At 44.4% G+C, this 17,584-nt stretch overlaps 1 protein-coding gene across 5 annotated transcripts in view; it reads right to left on the bottom strand.

Annotated features, from left to right (window-relative positions):
• Positions 1-2,212: 2,212 nt before the first annotated feature.
• The window catches only part of AKAP11 (A-kinase anchoring protein 11), a 44,387-nt gene continuing 29,015 nt past the window's right edge, over positions 2,213-17,584 (bottom strand). For 2 of the 5 annotated variants that reach the window (XR_014513121.1, XR_014513123.1), the window contains 4 exons: positions 9,663-9,709; positions 8,494-8,654; positions 2,844-5,476; positions 2,213-2,788 (listed from right to left, as the gene is read on the bottom strand). Coding sequence is in view for 2 of the 5 variants with exons in the window: in XM_083448523.1 (XP_083304649.1) it covers positions 5,327-5,476; positions 8,494-8,654; positions 9,663-9,709; positions 10,330-10,413 (442 nt within the window). In the remaining 3 variants the exon portion in view is untranslated. Of the gene's footprint in view, positions 2,789-2,843; positions 5,477-8,493; positions 8,655-9,662; positions 9,710-10,329; positions 10,414-17,584 lie in introns of those variants that run through there. The other 3 variants (XM_083448523.1, XM_083448522.1, XR_014513122.1) reach the window with 2 other exon arrangements.

Below are 17,584 nucleotides of genomic sequence, written 5' to 3'. Positions count from 1 at the left end.
CTGCATCAATAGGAGTATAGCATCTAGATCAAGGGAAGTAATAGTGCCACTGTATTCTGCTCTGGTCAGACCTCACCTGGAGTACTGTGTCCAGTTCTGGGCACCACACTTCAAGAAGGACACTGACAAACTGGAACGTGTCCAGAGGAGGGCAACCAAAATGGTCAAAGGCCTGGAAACGATGCCTTATGAGGAACGGCTAAGGGAGCTGGGCATGTTTAGCCTGGAGAAGAGGAGGTTAAGGGGTGATATGATAGCCATGTTCAAATATATAAAAGGATGTCACATAGAGGAGGGAGAAAGGTTGTTTTCTGCTGCTCCAGAGAAGTGGACACGGAGCAATGGATCCAAACTGCAAGAAAGAAGATTCCACCTAAACATTAGGAAGAACTTCCTGACAGTAAGAGCTGTTCGACAGTGGGATTTGCTGCCAAGGAGTGTGGTGGAGTCTCCTTCTTTGGAGGTCTTTAAGCAGAGGCTTGACAACCATATGTCAGGAGTGCTCTGATGGTGTTTCCTGCTTGGCAGGGGGTTGGACTCAATGGCCCTTGTGGTCTCTTCGAACTCTATGATTCTATGCAAGAAAACATGTCTCTCCCATATCAGTCTGTACAGTCACAGCAGGAATTGTAACTCTCAAATGGTTTTATTTTACTTGCAAGGCCCACTCTTCCATTGTCTCCTTCCATTGTTGGATGCCAACAAGAGATTCATAAGAGCCAGCATGGGTTTCTCAAAATCAAGTCATGCCAGAGAAATCTCTAACTGAACCCAGAGTGTTCACCAATGGTTCCTCATCATCCTGGGAAAAGGGGATAAGTGGAGTGCCACAGGGTTCTGACCTGGGCCCGTTGTTGTTCAACATCTTTATAAACAACTTTGACGATGGAATTGAGGGGATGTTCATCCTATTTGCAGATGACACCAAACTGGTAGTAGCTGATGCCGTAGAAGACACAATCAGAATTCAAAATGACCTTAACAGGTTGGAGAACTGGGCCTGAACTAGCAAAATGAATTTTTATAGGGGCAAATGAAATGTTCAACGCTTAGGCAGCAAAGGGATTGAGGGTTCTTAATACACCACAAGCTTAATATGAGTCAACGGTGTGATGCACCTGCAGAAAAAGCAAATGCTATTCTAGGCTGCATAAAGAGAGGTGTAATCAAGGAAATAGTACCTCTCTATTCTACCTTGGTCAGACCACACCTGGAGTCCTGTGTCCAGTTCTGGGCACCACAATTTAAGGATATTGGCATGGTGGAACGGGTGCAGAGGAGGGCATCCAAGATGATCAAGGGTCTGGAAACCAAGCCTCACGAGGAATGATTGAGGGAGCTGGGTATGTTTAGCCTGCAAAGGGGGAGACTGAGAGGAGATAGGATAGCCACATATCTAAAGGGCTGCCACATGAAAGCTTGTTTTCTCCTGCTCCAGAGGGTAGGATCCGAACCCATGGCTTCAAGTTACAAGGAAGGAGATTCTGCTTGTAGGCTTCCCCCAGACATCTGGTTGGCCACTGTGAGAAAAGGAGGCTGGACTTGATGGGCCACTGCCCTGATCCAACGGGCTTCTTATGTTCATTTAGGGCCAGTCTAATATCTCCTTGCTGGTGTCGTTGCCTGAGTAGCAGTTAGCCAATGGATGGAGCCATCATGTCTTTCTCCTTTGCTTCTGCAATCTCAGGGCAACTGCAAGTTTCTGTAGCTGCTTTCAGGCAACATGTCTGGAACTACAAACGCTCCCATCCAAGAATCCCCATACAATTAAGTCCTACCTTTGTTTGGAAGAGGGGACGCGGGTGGTGCTGTGGGTTAAACCACAGAGCCTAGGACTTGCCGATCAGAAGGTCGGCGGTTTGAATCCCTGTGACGGGGTGAGCTCCCGTTGCTCATTCTCTCCTCCTGCCAACCTAGCAGTTCGAAAGCACATCAAAGTGCAAGTAGATAAATAGGTACCGCTCCGGCGGGAAGGTAAACGGTGTTTCCGTGTGCTGCTCTGGTTCGCCAGAAGCGGCTTAGTCATGCTGGCCAAATGACCCGGAAGCTGTACGCCGGCTCTCTCGGCCAATAAAGCGAGATGAGCACCGCAAGCCCAGAGTCGGTCACGACTGGACCTAATGGTCCCTTTACCTTTACCTTGTTTGGAAGAGAAAAAAGAAAACTGACAATTTACATGATAAATAACCAGAAAGCATTACGCAGTACCTAATATGTTTATATATAATTTATTTTAAGAGACTGCTTCAACAAAGACGAGGTTAGTGCAACTTGAAATTCACATCTCACAACTAAGTGTATTACCACATTTCAAAAAACAAAAAACAAAAAGTCGTCATTACACAGGGAAAGATCTTGTTTGCTTCATTCGCTACACAGAGATATAAACAACTGTTAATTATTCAAATTGCTTTTTAGCTGCATGTTACGCATTTCCTGGACAGAAAGCACTTCTGCGCAGGAAGAAGTGTGAAAAGTATATGCAGTTTAACACACGCGGCCATCATTCACACAAGTATCTGACACGTTCTGGGAAGACAAGGAAACCACATTTCTGTGTTCTCCATGTAAGAAAAACGTAAGAAAGCAACCCTAAGTACTAAGCAAAACGCAGCTGCGGCAAAGCACCTTTTGCTTGCTGTTCAGACTAGGTGAAAACCAAGGCTTTAACCTTCACTTCAGCTGGGTTTTGGGGTGATGTAGACCTCAAGTCCTGTAGCTCTTCTCGGAAACACCAGACTCTGTGAAGAATCTTGGAGAGGATTCTTTTCCAAGCTATCTTTCCAAGCTATCCAAGAGCTTCCAAGCTATCAAGAGTTCCTTTTCCAAGCTGTCTTTCATACAGCTGGTGCTTCCGAGGCTCCTTAATCCCCAGCTTTCTCATTTGGAGGTATGTGAGCTACTTAAGTGGGTTTCAGAGTCCCAGGAGGAAGGCAGCAAGGGCTTCTTAATGTCCCTTTCCCAGCTGTTCTACAGCACTGTTTCTAGTTGTCATCCACTCCTCACTACAGCTTCTGTGCCTTCAAACTGTAGTCCAGGAGAAAAACTGAGCAGGCAAGGTTTCCGGCCCTGCAGGTGTGTGCCATGGGAAACTGTACCTGAATAATGTCAGCTTGCCTTTTACAGGCACGAGATCTGTGCCACACCAAGGTGTGCAGCAAAGAAACCATTAGGCTCAAGTGCAACAGTACTGTGGAGAAGGGGATTCGGGAATTGATGCCTCGGCCACCTTCACTGTGATCACTGGGCTAGGAGCTGTTTCTCACCCCTCAAGCAGCCACAGATTTCACAGTACAAAGCTGTTAGGGGTTTAAAAGGGGGTCAACAGAGGGAGGCTGCTCTTCAAATTGAGGCCTCAAGATGCAAAAAGTGCAAAAAGTCAAAATTCATTGACTGCCTTTATCAATGGCCAACTGATACCACAATCCTAAAAACATTTACTTGGACTTTGGTAGAATTTCCTTTGAAGTAAACTTCCTCAAGATCAAACCAGGCTGCGAGTTGCCCTAACTCTGCGTAACTGATCCAATCAGCTGCATTCCCGGCTATTCATAAACGCTTGGCATGAAAAAATACTCAACGTTACAACAGACAATAACAGCCTAAAATACAACTTCGGCTTTAACAGGAATGTACAAAGACGTCTCAAAACCAAAGTGAAAAAAGGGACCAGAAGCATGCTAAAATAATATTGAGAGAAGCAATGCTCAATGAAACAAGGGAAATGCATTTTTACTTGAGGTGACATAACCTGAATGAAGCTGAAGTCATAGGGGAGGAACAGCAGCAGACTTTTGCTTCCAGATGCGTCGGCCCTCCTTTGGGATTTGATTATCAAAGATCTCCTCTGTTTTTGCTGGAGTTCAATGCCAAAGTCATACTGCTGCCCTCCAGCCCAGGATAAGACACAAGGTAGTTGTTGTCCTAAGATTAAGCACTGATATGGATTGAGGGCAAAGCTCCACCCATCTCAGTGTCAAACTACGTCAACCTGTCCCAGACTGCAATTGCGAAGAAACCCATTATTTCTAACCTATTGTCTTATTCACACATTGCTTGCCTGTAGGACATTCCCATGTTGAAGCAGGGCTGTGGCAACATTTTAGCCCCCCTCCCAATGCCCTTCCTTCAACATTCCCATGCTGAATCTGGTTCTCTGCAAAGGCTTCTCGGACATTAGCATTCCTTAGCAGACTCAACAGACGACTGTCAAAGGAAGGAGGCAATGCATTTGGGGCAGAGCTGGAAGTATGGCCCCGATCCTGCTACAGCACAGAAATGTTCCGCAGGTGGACAGACCTTGTCATTCCATCTCCAAAGTGAGTATATTAAAATGGCTGTGCAACGCTAAGGCCAATTTTTCTTACAAGCTGTGTTCAATCTACTTTAACATAAGCTTATGTTGTCACAAACTGTCCCAAATGTAACTTGCTTTATAAAGATGAAACATTGGTCCTGGGACAGCACTTCAGAGATCAAAAGTCAAAGATGCTTCCTGACACCAGCTCATAAACTACAAAAATCCAGCTGTTGGTAGGCTATTAATTTTTGTGCATTTGATGCTACTGTCATATTTTATTGGGAGGCATTTAAGAATAACCCACTTATTTTTCTTTGCACATATTTGTTTCACATACAAACTGGGGGGGGGGGTTCATTTTATTTAAATAGAACTTTTCATAGATATCAAAAAAGATATCAAAATATAATGAGAACACACATCTGAATGCATGCTCTCAGCTCTTTCTAGCTGCTAAGAGAAGTCAATTTACAAGGAATTCAACCTTCCACCAGAGTCTTCAAAGGTCAGAGTGAGCAGACCCTCCTATTTGCTTGCATGTTCAGCTAGGCCTTAGAGGCAGCAGAGATCAACGCAGTCTTGCTTTGCTCTGGGGAAAGTGGCAAAAGCAAACTGCAAGTGGACTCTGAATACCTCTTGGAGCTTGTTAAGAGGAAAAGGACACAAAGAAAGAGGCAAACAAGTAGGAGGAGCGAGGTATAACTTTTTTTTTGCCCTAGTTTAGATGAAACCCTTATTACACACAACACACAAAAGCTCATCCTTCTCACTGCTGCTGCAGGCAAAACACAGCCTAGCCAGAAGTGCACACACACCGGCTGAATGGAGGGGCTTATGATGAAGATAAAAAGATGGGCTAAAAAGCATACAGAGCATCTCAAAGCACCTGACAGGACAGCTATGCTTACTTTCAACCCAAAGCTTATCACAATACAAATAGTACATTTGCTAATTAAAATATATGACACACACTTCCTTCTTCCCAAAGGAGGCATGAAGAAATCAGCGCATCTTCTCATATGGCATTCAGACATGTTCCTGAAGCCACCCAAAAAAGGTTTTGCTGCCTAGAGCTATCTCCCCATCAGCAACTTTCTCCATTACTTCACAGTACTTCAGCACTGCTTGAAAGAGGTCTCCCACTTTCCAGCCTCTCTCTTGCAGTTTCTTTGAAAGCTGGGAAGAGAAAGCAAAAAGAGGTTACGTTAAAAAGTAAAGCTGAAAAGATAAATGACAATACTACGATCGTCTTCCTTCACTGCACTTCCCTTTGGCTTAAAACATACACCGTGGGGCTTCCTTATCTGGTCCTGGGTTCCTTCCTTGACCTGCCCCTCCACTCAAACTGGGACCCTCAAAAATTGCCCCGACACTGCAACTGGGCTCAAAAGCATCCTTCCTCTCCTCAGCTGCAATTTCCATGAAGATCTTACTCAACACCAACACCCCTGCTTGGGCAGCTAGGCTTGAAAAAATGTTTAATGCTTTCCCCTGAAAGCCTAACTGCTGAGAGTGCAGGGTGGATTTTCCCACAGCTAGTACACAACCCCTGCAGGGCTGCTTGAGAAGGAATGTTTAAAATTAAAATTGTCCTGCATCCCTGACATAAAGGACAACTTGCTTCCACTTCATTCTCTGCTTCAATCCCAGCAACAAAGGATGTATTTCTAACCAATGCATTAGCCATTTGTTTTCTTTAACTTATAAAATTTGCAAGTCGAGTAATTTTAAGCTTCTTTCCTTAAAATAAAAATATATATCCAGACTAACAACCACAGTATTAAAATTACAAGCCAGAAACGTTTTGATATTTTACAGCTGTAAAAACAAGGCACTCTCAAAGTCCAGAATTTCCTCTGATTTTCTTAAAGATGCCATTCTTAAGGGTGACACTCCCAAAAAATCTGTGCTACATGGTAATGTAGGTAGCAGATAACAGCCCCCCAAAAAAACCAATGCTGAACAAATATTCATACATCTATCATCATCCCCAATAAATAAGCATTTCACAGTTGCACAAATTAACACTAAAATATGCATGTCCAAAAAGTGTGGTTTCACTGGTATTATTTACTCTATTATCAAAGGAAACCACTGACTCCAAGTTAAATATTTAAGAAGCATGAAGTTCCACAAAGCAGAAAATTAAATTTCCAACTACAAGCCCAGCCACGAAGTTCTGTCATTTTATTTATTAAATTTAAACATATTTATTAAATACCATCACAACATAAAAAAATAATAACCATCAAAAACAATAACCCCTGCCACAGTTTAAAAAGCCACAGATTATTTAATTAGCCAAAGGCCTGGGAGAAGAGGAATGTTTTTGCCTGATGCCTAAAGATATGTAATTGTTTCAGCACTTGCCTCACCTGCAGATGTAAAGAAGAAGCAGAGCTGTTTGTCACCAGCATGTTGCTGACAACTTACTCCAAACCTCTGGATGACCCCACTCAGTCATTTCATGTAGACGTTAAACAGCACAGGGGGATAAAATCAAACCTTGAGGAACCCCACATTGAAGGCTCCATGGGGCCAAAGAGCACTCCCCCGGCATCACCCTCCGGAAATGACTATCCAAGTTGGACTGGAACAGTGTTATCAAGCCAATCTACTAACTTGTTAGTTGAGTTAGCCGCTGCTCAGGCTCTAGTTCAGACACAGGCAAACTCGGCCCTCCAAATGTTTTGGGACTACAATTCCCACCATCCCTGCCCACTGGTCCTGTTAGCTAGGGATCATGGAAGGTGTAGTCCAAAACATCTGGAGGTCAGAGTTTGCCTATGCGTGCTCTAGTTCTACCCAGGTTGCTGTGGAAACAGTTCTAGATGCAGTGTTAATGGGGGTTACCTAATTATTCTATGGGGACGTGGGTGGCACTGTGAACTAAAACAGAGCCTAGGGCTTGCCGATCAGAAGGTCGGCGGTTCGAATCCCTGCGATGGGGTGAGCTCCCATTGTTCGGTCCCTGCTCCTGCCATCCTAGCAGTTCGAAAGCACATCAAAGCGCAAGTAGATAAATAGGTACTGCTCCGGCGGGAAGGTAAACGGCGTTTCCATGCACTGCTCTGGTCTGCCAGAAGCAGCTTAGTCATGCTGGCCACATGACCCGGAAGCTGTACGCCGGCTCCCTCGGCCTGTAAAGCGAGATGAGCGTCGCAACCCCAGAGTCGTCCGCAACTGGACCTAATGTTCAGGGGTCCCTTTAAAGGTACCCCTGCCCGTACGGGCCAGTCTTGACAGACTCTAGGGTTGTGCGCCCATCTCACTCAAAGAGGCCGGCCGAGGGCCAGCGCTGTCAGGAGACACTTCCGGGTCACGTGGCCAGTGTGACATCGCTGCTCTGGCAAGCCAGAGCCGCACACGGAAACGCCGTTTACCTTCCCGCTAGTAAGCGGTCCCTATTTATCTACTTGCACCCAAGGGTGCTTTCGAACTGCTAGGTTGGCAGGCGCTGGGACCGAACAACGGGAGCGCACCCCGCCGCAGGGATTCGAACCGCCGACCTTTTGATCGGCAAGCCCTAGGCGCTGAGGCTTTTACCCACAGCGCCACCTGGGTCCCATACAGATAGGCTTATAAGTAGATAAAACACTGGAAATTATGATGGACAATGAAATTCAAATACACATCTTCTTTCCAAGGTCTAGGGTTCCAAGGATTCTGATTTCTGAACTTAGGTAAAGGTACCCTGCCCGTACGGGCCAGTCTTGACAGACTCTAGGGTTGTGCGCCCATCTCACTCAAAGAGGCCGGCCGAGGGCCAGCGCTGTCAGGAGACACTTCCGGGTCACGTGGCCAGCGTGACATCGCTGCTCTGGCAAGCCAGAGCCGCACACGGAAACGCCGTTTACCTTCCCGCTAGTAAGCGGTCCCTATTTATCTACTTGCACCCGAGAGTGCTTTCGAACTGCTAGGTTGGCAGGCGCTGGGACTGAACAACGGGAGCGCACCCCGCCGCGGGGATTCGAACCGCCGACCTCTTGATCGGCAAGCCCTAGGCGCTGAGGCTTTAACCCACAGCGCCACCCGCGTCCCTCAGGGGTCCCTTTACCTTTTACTAATTATTCTATCCATGATTAGACCTGTGAAGGTATTTGAACTCTCGCTTATTGCAGTACAAAACGTGATAAACACAGCTGAAGGAGGGCAACTGCAATTTGTACAATGACAGCCCTTTCGTTACTCACAGAAACAAACTCCTTTGGAACATCGTCATGGAAATGCAGCTCGGCCACCTCTGCTTCGGAAGCTGTCAGCCACTGGAGGGCCATTCTCAGCTGGGAGTCCACCAGGCATGGCCCTATGTCAACATTTATGATAACCAATGCCTTTCCTATGTTTCCCAACCCTATTGAAAGCAAGAAAGAGAATAAAGATGAGAAGCCGAATACTCTGTGAGAATATTTTACTCAACGAATTATGGTGGCCCACTCTTCAGATAACAGCAATACAGTAAAGCAATACTGTGGTGCCTCGCAAGACGAAATTAATTCATTCCGCGAGTCTCTTTGTCTAGCGGTTTTTTTGTCTTGCGGAGCAACCCTATTAGAGGCTTAGCGGATTAGCGGCTATTAGCGGCTATTAAAGGCTTAAGGGATTAGCGGATTAGCTGCTAAAAGGCTATTAGCGGCTTAGCAAAAGGGGGTGGGGAGCGAAAAAAAATCTCAAGACTCGCAAGACATTTTCGTCTTGCGAAGCAAGCCCATAGGGAAATTCGTCCTGCGAAGCGCATTGAAAAACGGAAAACCCTTTCGTCTAGCGGGTTTTCCGTCTTGCGAGGCATTCGTCTTGCGGGGCACCACTGTACATGATCCGAGGGCCAGGGCTGAACCGGGAGGTGGTCAAGATTGCAGATATAAAATTATTCAGGGTAGTGAAAACCAAATCCGACTGCAAAGAGTTCCAAAAAGATCTCTCTAAACTGCCTAAATCAGCAACAAAATGGCAAATGCAGTTTAATGTACGAAAGGCCACTGTCCAATGTGGTGCATGCTGTGGTTAAGCAAATTAAATAAATCCTAATTTTGACATATACACTCCACCCTAGGTATCTAACCTGAGAAGAGAGAACTTCACTGATTCATCTGGCTGGCCAATAAAAATGTCAGCATTCTAGGACTTTAGGGGGGGAAACTATTTCCAAAGTCCCTAAGATAGAGCTGGGTCATCCCCATATTCACACTTTGCTTAGAAAAAAAATGAACTGGAATAGCTTCAGCAGAAGCCGCCCAGAAGCTATTACGAAATGTAGAGGTCATTCTTTGAAACAGCTGACACAAGTCTCATACAAACTGATACATAAATAGAGCGTTCTTACATCAACTACAGAATAATAGATACATCCTATTAAGGTTACCTTCAATTGTATCTTTCAGCTCTTCCTCTTTGTCTTCCGTTCCATCACTGTAAGGGAGGAAGGTAGAATTAATGCAAAGCAGGATAATATTAAGGTCTGAAACTTCAATAGGACATTTGAGGAAAACATAGTATGAATTAACCAAAGTATCAAGGAATGATTGTGAAAATGGAAGCTTTGCTTCTCACGCCATTTTCTGTCACGTGGCTTGTCAATTTCCCAGATAAAACTTTAAAAGAAATTCTACCGTTCCCTTTCAAATATGAAGTTTTAAGAAGGAGATATGTTATTATTGTAATAATACACTGAATTATATGCAATGGTTCTAATTACTAGGAGGAAATAAATGATTAAACAAAAGGGGAAACAGAAATATTGTAGGAAGCAAGCTCTTTTTTATGAAGAGATAATTGGAAGCATCTAGAATAGCAAGCAGAACATGCATAAAAGTGTTGCATTTTACATGTTTGTCGGGACAGTCACACTGTAGCACAGTAAAATGGACCCATTCAGTATGAATTTGTTAAGGAAAATCATGATCAGGTGAAAAGCGTGTGGGTAATGAATCACATTTCATATATGCCAGTTTATTCGGTCTTGAAAAATTATGACTTCATGCATTAATATATGAGGGACTAGCCTGTTTCAATGTCTTGGTTTGACCAACCTGTCTGATGTTGGAAAGGATAAATTCTCCTCATACATATCTCCTTCTAAACCAAGACTGCTCCAGCTACTGCTGTTACCATTACTGCCAGGGGAAGAAGAGAACAGAGCTGAACTAGAAAAAAGTTAGCCCAAACCAGAACCCAGAATCTTCATTTTCCTCGATGTTCTCTGTCCAGATTCCTGAGCTGTGGCACCATTTTCTTAATAAGTATACAAAAACACTTTGGGGGGGGGGGAGAGAGGTACAAAGAAACAAAATGCAAGGGCACCTATTAACACTGCTCAGAAAAATAAACGTGAATTCACGTGGCACTTTTTCCCCACTGCCAAACGATTTCTGCAATCCTCGTGTGCTGAGCTGGTTCAGAACAGGTGCAACACAGCTTCAGCAAGGAAGCAACTGACAAAGGAATAATTTGGATTTCCTAATTGTTTACATGAATGTCAAAGTGCTGAACCAGTACTAGCTTCTTTCACAAAGAGCAAGTTCCAAGGCTTGCATTCAATTAAGTTTTAACCAGAGTAAACTCACTGAAATGAATTAACATACCGAAGTGCATTGATTTCAGTGGTCTTCTCTGAGTAAAGCTGGTTGAATGCCACACTCTATAGTTTCTTCACAACGCTGTTTCAAAAATCAGTGTGTTGAGAGAGAAAAAAGGCTTTGTGAAGGTATCTGAAGTCGCCTTATACCAAGTCACACAGACCATTAGTGCATCTAACCAGGTATTGTCGCCAAATGACATTGGTGCTTCCAAGGTATTTGGTAGAAGTTCCTTGGCACTCTTCTAACAGGACAGCCCATAAACTTGAGACATCCAGGACTGAAAACAATATTTGTGCTGAAAAGCTGTTGTGCTGGAGGTGGCTAGGATGAGTCAAGTGTCTCTTCTTCTGGCTCCGCTAAGGGGACCAGGGCTCTGCTGCCATGAAGCGCCCCCCCCCCCACACACACTATCACCAGCAATATTCCTGCTGTAAGTGTAAAGCCATCAAATCCGCTGGGTCCTAAACCAAGTCCAGCTACTGGTGATGGGGCTGATCCAGGCTTCTCTGCTGTTTTCGGCAGGAGGTGGTGCAGAGGAAAGCAGCCTTCCTACTGCCCTCCTATCATCTATCCTGATCAGCAGGAGCAGCAGAATCCCAAAGGCAGGGGTGCCTCTGCCATTTGCTCAGCACCACTGCTCCTGCCTTGCTCAGACCATCAGAATTACAAGCGACTTTTACACTGCTAAAAAGGAAAAAGGAATTTTAAAGTACCTCTAAGGCCAAGGTTCCTTTGCTAGAGATCTTGCCCATACACTGAATAAGTTCATAAGTAAGCCAGTATTTATAATGCAGATGAGGAGTCAAGTGAGAAAGAAAAGCTTGCATTGGAGATCTAAGTTAGAAATTTAAGAAGGAAGCCCTGCTGCTGTTCTGCTGCCTGTCAAAACACTTTTAATATATATAAAATGTGTCATGACATGGGACTCCTCAGCCTCAGGGGAAGAGGTCATGGATTGAGAACTTCTTGGACTAAGAACCAGTCTTTGATATCTGCATGCTGAAGTTCTACAACGCAGGGAGCCTTAAATGCCAGAACTTCTCCGGTCTGAAGAAGCTGCATTACCATCTTCTGATTGTAAGGACTCCAGCTCAGAGGCCATACGCAACCAACTTCTCCAGTGCCACCAGAGTCCCTCGTTCTATAAATGGGCTAAACTCCCCTCATCAGTGGTGGGGCTAGCTGTTCTGAGGATGCTGCAGAACTTTAAGGCCCAGTCTGAATTTGCTGGTTGCTGGAGCAACAGTCAAGCCTAACCTGTCTGCTTCTAGCCTAGGCTCTACTTGGTGCTATCCAAGGTTCAACCCATTTTGCTTCTTTGCCTTTAGGACTTTAATCTCTACTTTGCCTGGCTTTGTTTATCTGGAACTTGACCTATGCTTGACCCAACTCTGCTTCTTCAATTTGGAACAAATGCTAGTGTGTGACTTGGTGTCCCGCAACACTATGCCCATCACAAGTCCCATTTGGCAAGAACCTCATCCGCCAGCTGGGACCACTTCCTTTGGCAGAACAAAATGGTGTCAATTTAGCCAAATATTATAAACTAGAGTGATGTACTTCTAAAAATAGGAAGATGGTTGTCAGTCTAGCTCACATTTGCAACCAGTGGGGTTAAGTCTGCACCAAGTGGGGGTGCACAAAGCTGGGAGTTTTAATCAATCAGTCAATCCCCCACCTTTTTCCCTGACAAGGACTCAATTAAAGACCCACACAAGTGGTTTAAATTTTTGATTATATATATTGTGGTTTCATATTTTGATTTTGTTCTGTGAACTGCCTTGAGACCTCTGGGTACAGGGCGGTATATAAATTCAATAAAGAAATAAATAAAATTGTCTGAGGCAGCTTTTGACTTGTGTTTCTTGCAGTTGGAATGAAGGGTGTATGTCTCTTGTTCAAGGGCAACCAACCCAGAACTTTGCTGGGCATGCCCAAGGCCACAGTGTGTCCAAAAGAGCTCTTTGGATTCCAGCCAACGGCATTAAAGTCTGTGACACAATGTCAATTTCCTGCATATAAAACACCAACCATTTCTAAAGAATCTTGGGAAAAAATAATTTGCTAACTAAATTAAAAGCCGATTCTCAGATGGAAGGCATTGTCGGTCAAATAATTAGTAAATCCTTATGGATAATTATAAATCTAAATAGCAGATGAATATTCATTCTCCACTTTATGCTGTACGTAGGCAGGAACCTTGTAACTGTAATCAGAAGTCAAGTGCTCATGAGTTTCCCCTTCCTTCTTCCTCCCCTTACAGTTTAAATGGTTAACTTACTTGTTTGATCAAACCAATTTGCCATTGCCTTTAAAGCAGCAAACTGGTCTGAGTGAGTTGTCCAATCAGAGATTGCAAAACAAGATCCAACTGTGATTTGAAATCCTGGTTTGGAGGACTCACGGAAACAATAGTTTGTTAGGTCAGACATAATGTCAAACTATGGTTGGATCAAATCAGAAAGCCATTAATCTAAGCACGAGAAGGAAGGCAGAGGAGCACAGAATCACAGGCCGAATGCCTTCCTCAGCCTGGTTATGAATCTAGTTCATCTCCTCAACAAGAGATGTCCAACTTTCAGAGGCCATCAGTCCACAAACCAATCAATCCAAACAGTCCAAACAACCTACAGAAAGTGAAGACGGCCAGAAATATATCTTGTGGCACAAGTGTAAGTGCTCAGAAATTATATTAGACTCCGCAGTAAAGCTGGTGCCATTTAGTAGTAACTAGAATTAAAGAACTCCAGGCTCCCAGGCAGCCTCCTATCTAGGAACTGATTAGACTCAGATCTGCTATATCAGATCCTGTATCATTTGTCTTTAGACTAGAGACACATTTCATCATCCCATTCTCTACCGGAGTCTCCATCAGTCCATACTGCTTGAGCTTGCATGGAAAAACTTCATGAGCACTATATCAACATCAAGTTGTATGCCAGGTATCTACTGTTGACAATGTTTCTTTATAGAATCTAGATCAGTGTTTCTCAACCAGGGGGCATATGAAGATCTCAGGAAGGATGGGAGTGTTGTTGGTTTTTTTTAAAATGTGGATAGTGTAAGAAAAAAAATAAGTCACAAACTTTCAATCCAATTAAAAATTCAAATAAAATAATTACAGGAGTCAGGTTTGAAGGGGTGTGTGGGAGGTTTATGTTACCTAACCGTTTAAAAAGCTTGAGAAACACTGATCTAAGTCATCCTTAGCACCAGCTCATATGTGAATGGTCACACTTGGTTATGAAAACTGTCACTCACAGATAACGAACCCACAAGAACTCTTTATCCTTCACTGGTCAGGTTTGTTTGTTCTTTCGAGTGTATATTTAAGAAATGGTTTCATTTTATGTTCGTATACTCCAATGATAGCTTATTAGGAGTTGTTAATGTGCAGGCACTATTCTAGTTAATTGCTTTGTGAGAAATGAGCCTTCTCCCATTTTTCAGTGTTTTTAGCCAAAATGTGAAATCAGAGCTGTCCCTGATTTAGTCACACATGCACCAGGAAAGGACAGCAAATAGCCTCGAAATAACCCAGGAAGTTCCTTATCCAGACAATGAAGAAAGGACTGTCTGATTCATTTTGAAGCTGCTCTTTCATCTTGCAATAGTGTTCTGGGAAAATAATTGAGAAATCCAGGACTTTAGCGTAGCTGTGACTGGGTAGTTGTGCACCAACCCAAAGGCAAAGAGTAGCAGCATAGACAGGAGGAGTTGTTCATGGTCTAACTCAGGTTTATTTTCATGGGAGGAAAATAAATTACCCTACAAATGCAAATAAAGCCCGTCATTACTATATCCATATTGCATAAAGAGGGGGGAATTGTGACTGAGCAACCCAGAGCAGCTATACTAAAGTGGGGGTGGGGGGGGCTGAGAAAAAGTTGTATGTGAAAACTCTGTGGTGCAGTCCAGTGTTGTCATCCAGCCTCTTGGCTTGTTAGGGAAATGATTGCAGCAGCAAAATGGGGGAGAAGTGATTGCTTCTCCACCCCACCCCCCCGCCATGGAGAAAAATAGGAGGATTCCTGGGTTGTGTTGTCACTGCTGGTATAAACCAATTGGTATATTGATATCAAAGGCTTAAATATATCTGAAAGAGCGTCTCCACCCCCATCATTCTGCCCGGACACTGAGGTCCAGCTCCGAGGGCCTTCTGGCGGTTCCCTCACTGCGAGAGGCCAAGTTACAGGGAACTAGGCAGAGGGCCTTCTCGGTAGTGGCGCCCGCCCTGTGGAACGCCCCCCCATCAGATGTCAAAGTGATAAACAACTACCTGATATTCAGAAGACATCTGAAGGCAGCCCTGTTCAGGGAAGTTTTTAATATGTGACATTTTAGTGTATTTTTCATCTTTGTTGGAAGCCGCCCAGAGTGGCTGGGGAAACCCAGCCAGATGGGCGGGGTACAAATAATAAATTATTATTATTAAATCCGTTTTTTGCTCAAGAGATGGGGCGTTATTGTTTGTTATGTGCTGATGATAATATTAAGAGTTGTTGTTATTCTGATTTAGAAAATTTCTTACCCATCCTTCACCAGAAGGTCTCAGGGCATGTTACAGCAATGCAAAAATTCAGTATTTTAGCCTCCTCGCTCCCTCCCTCAACTGCCACCCCCTGAAGGACCATCTCACTCCCTGAGAAAGAGAAAAAAACTTTGCTGAGTTGCCACCATCTAGTTCCCAGCAGGGCCCCTTCTGCCGCCAGTTGCTACTGCACACACTTCTGGAAAACCATAATGCCCTGAGGGGAGCAGAGAAGAAGCCGTTCCAGCTTTTGCTTTAACATACGCCTGCATTTGAAATGTATTGCAACGTTTAAAAAACCCACACTGCTTGTAACCATCTTTTGTAAACTGCTCGGTGTCGTCTGCCTGAAAAGTGACATAATAAATACCTTAAATAAATAAATGTTATGAAATACAAAAGATGCCCCTAGAACAGTGGTTCCCAAGTACAGTGGTGCCCCGCAAGACGAATGCCTCGCAAGACGGAAAACCCGCTAGACGAAAGGGTTTTCCGTTTTGGAGGTGCTTCGCAAAACGAATTTGCTATGGGCTTGCTTCGCAAGACGAAAATGTCTTGCGAGTTCCTGCGGGGTTTTTTCCCCTCCCCCCCCCTTTTCCCCAAGCCGCTAAGCCGCTTAACAGCTGATCGCTAAGCTGCTTAACAGCTGATCGCTAAGCCGCTTATCAGCTGATCCACTAAGCCCGCTAAGCCGCTAATAGCCTTTTAGCAGCTAATCCGCTAATCCCTTAAGCCTTTAATAGCCGCTAATAGCCGCTAAACCGCTAATAGCGCTAATCCGCTAATGGGCTTGCTTCGCAAGACGAAAAAAACCGCAAGACGAAGAGACTCGCGGAATGGATTCTTTTCGTCTTGCGAGGCACCACTGTACCTAAGTACTGCAAGACCCCATTTTTCAACAGCTAAGACATGGAACGCTTGCTTTTGAAAATGTTGTTCTCACTATGGTAGTTTTTGTTATGTGAATGGTGCCACAGACCTCCCCCCGCCCAGGTGGGTTACACAGACCACCAGTTGAGAACCACCGCCTTAGAATACACTGCTTGCTTTAGCAGTTTGCAACTGAATTTATCCAGCAGGGGCATCTGAGCCTGGGCTGCGCAAAATCTTCATCCCCTCTGAAGTACCTACCACAAGCGTTCTTCCACTGAATATGGCTGGGGAGTTGTGGCCCTGCAGATCTTCCTGGGCTACAACTCCCATCACCACGAAGCCCTGACCCTGCTGGTTTGGGCTGAAGAACCCCAGCAGCACCAGGAGGGCTACCTGTTCCCCATCCCTAGAACACAATATCGACAGCCTAAGATCCACCGAGGAAAGACTTTCTGTAAGGTAACTGCTTTATAGCAGATGGAGTTTTTCCATGGTTTAAGAGTTGCATTGTGGGGAGGAAGTACAGCTCTTGTGTCTTTAACAGCAGTGTGACAGGCAGAAATGCAGGTTAAGACTTTGATTATATGGAAATACAATTGTGGGGAAAGCTTCATCTGTTTACATTCTGTCTGTCAGACGCCTTAGTTCTAAAACTGTGGTTTAATAAATTGCTGGAAGCCACCCAGAGTAGCTGGGGCAACCTAGACAGATGGGTGGCATATAAATAAATTAGTAGTAGTAGTAATATTACTTGTGTTTTGCCCAATATATTTTTGGGGCCTCCACCCCAGCCACAAAGAGGATGCAAACTGCATATGCAAATTGTATCTAACTTTGTCATTGACTACAAAGGAAACAGGGGCCCCAATCCACATGCTGGGCCCAGAAAATATTGTAAGGGCACCCCTGCCTAAATGCCAAGCCAACAGGAGTTATAGGTAGGAGAAATGCAGCTGGACCTTCCACTAAGGATGTGTTCTCTTTTTAAAAGTTGCTTGTAAAATTAGTGCCCTTTAAAATGCCTACAGAATGATTCATCTGGTATTTGGGAAGTCGGATGTTGCGGATGGGCAACTAAATGTCAGGATGGAAAATGCCGAAGTTACAGGCTGCAGAAAACTGGCTGAGTTTTCCACTGATAGCATAGAGAAACGATGGGGAAATAGATGAAGAAATGGAATTAAAACAATGGTGTCATGTAGATCTCTTCTTATCACAGTAGTTCTACCACTCCAGTCAACAAGAAGTCTCCATTGCCTCGTTTGAGATTCTTGCAGTGAGTTTATGTTTTGCTCCTGCACA

This window comes from Podarcis tiliguerta, assembly GCF_965153285.1.
Source record: "Podarcis tiliguerta genome assembly, chromosome: 7".
Classification (NCBI taxonomy): domain Eukaryota; kingdom Metazoa; phylum Chordata; class Lepidosauria; order Squamata; family Lacertidae; genus Podarcis; species Podarcis tiliguerta.
Note: the sequence above shows the minus strand (reverse complement) of the source record. Positions and strands in the feature narration are given on the sequence as shown.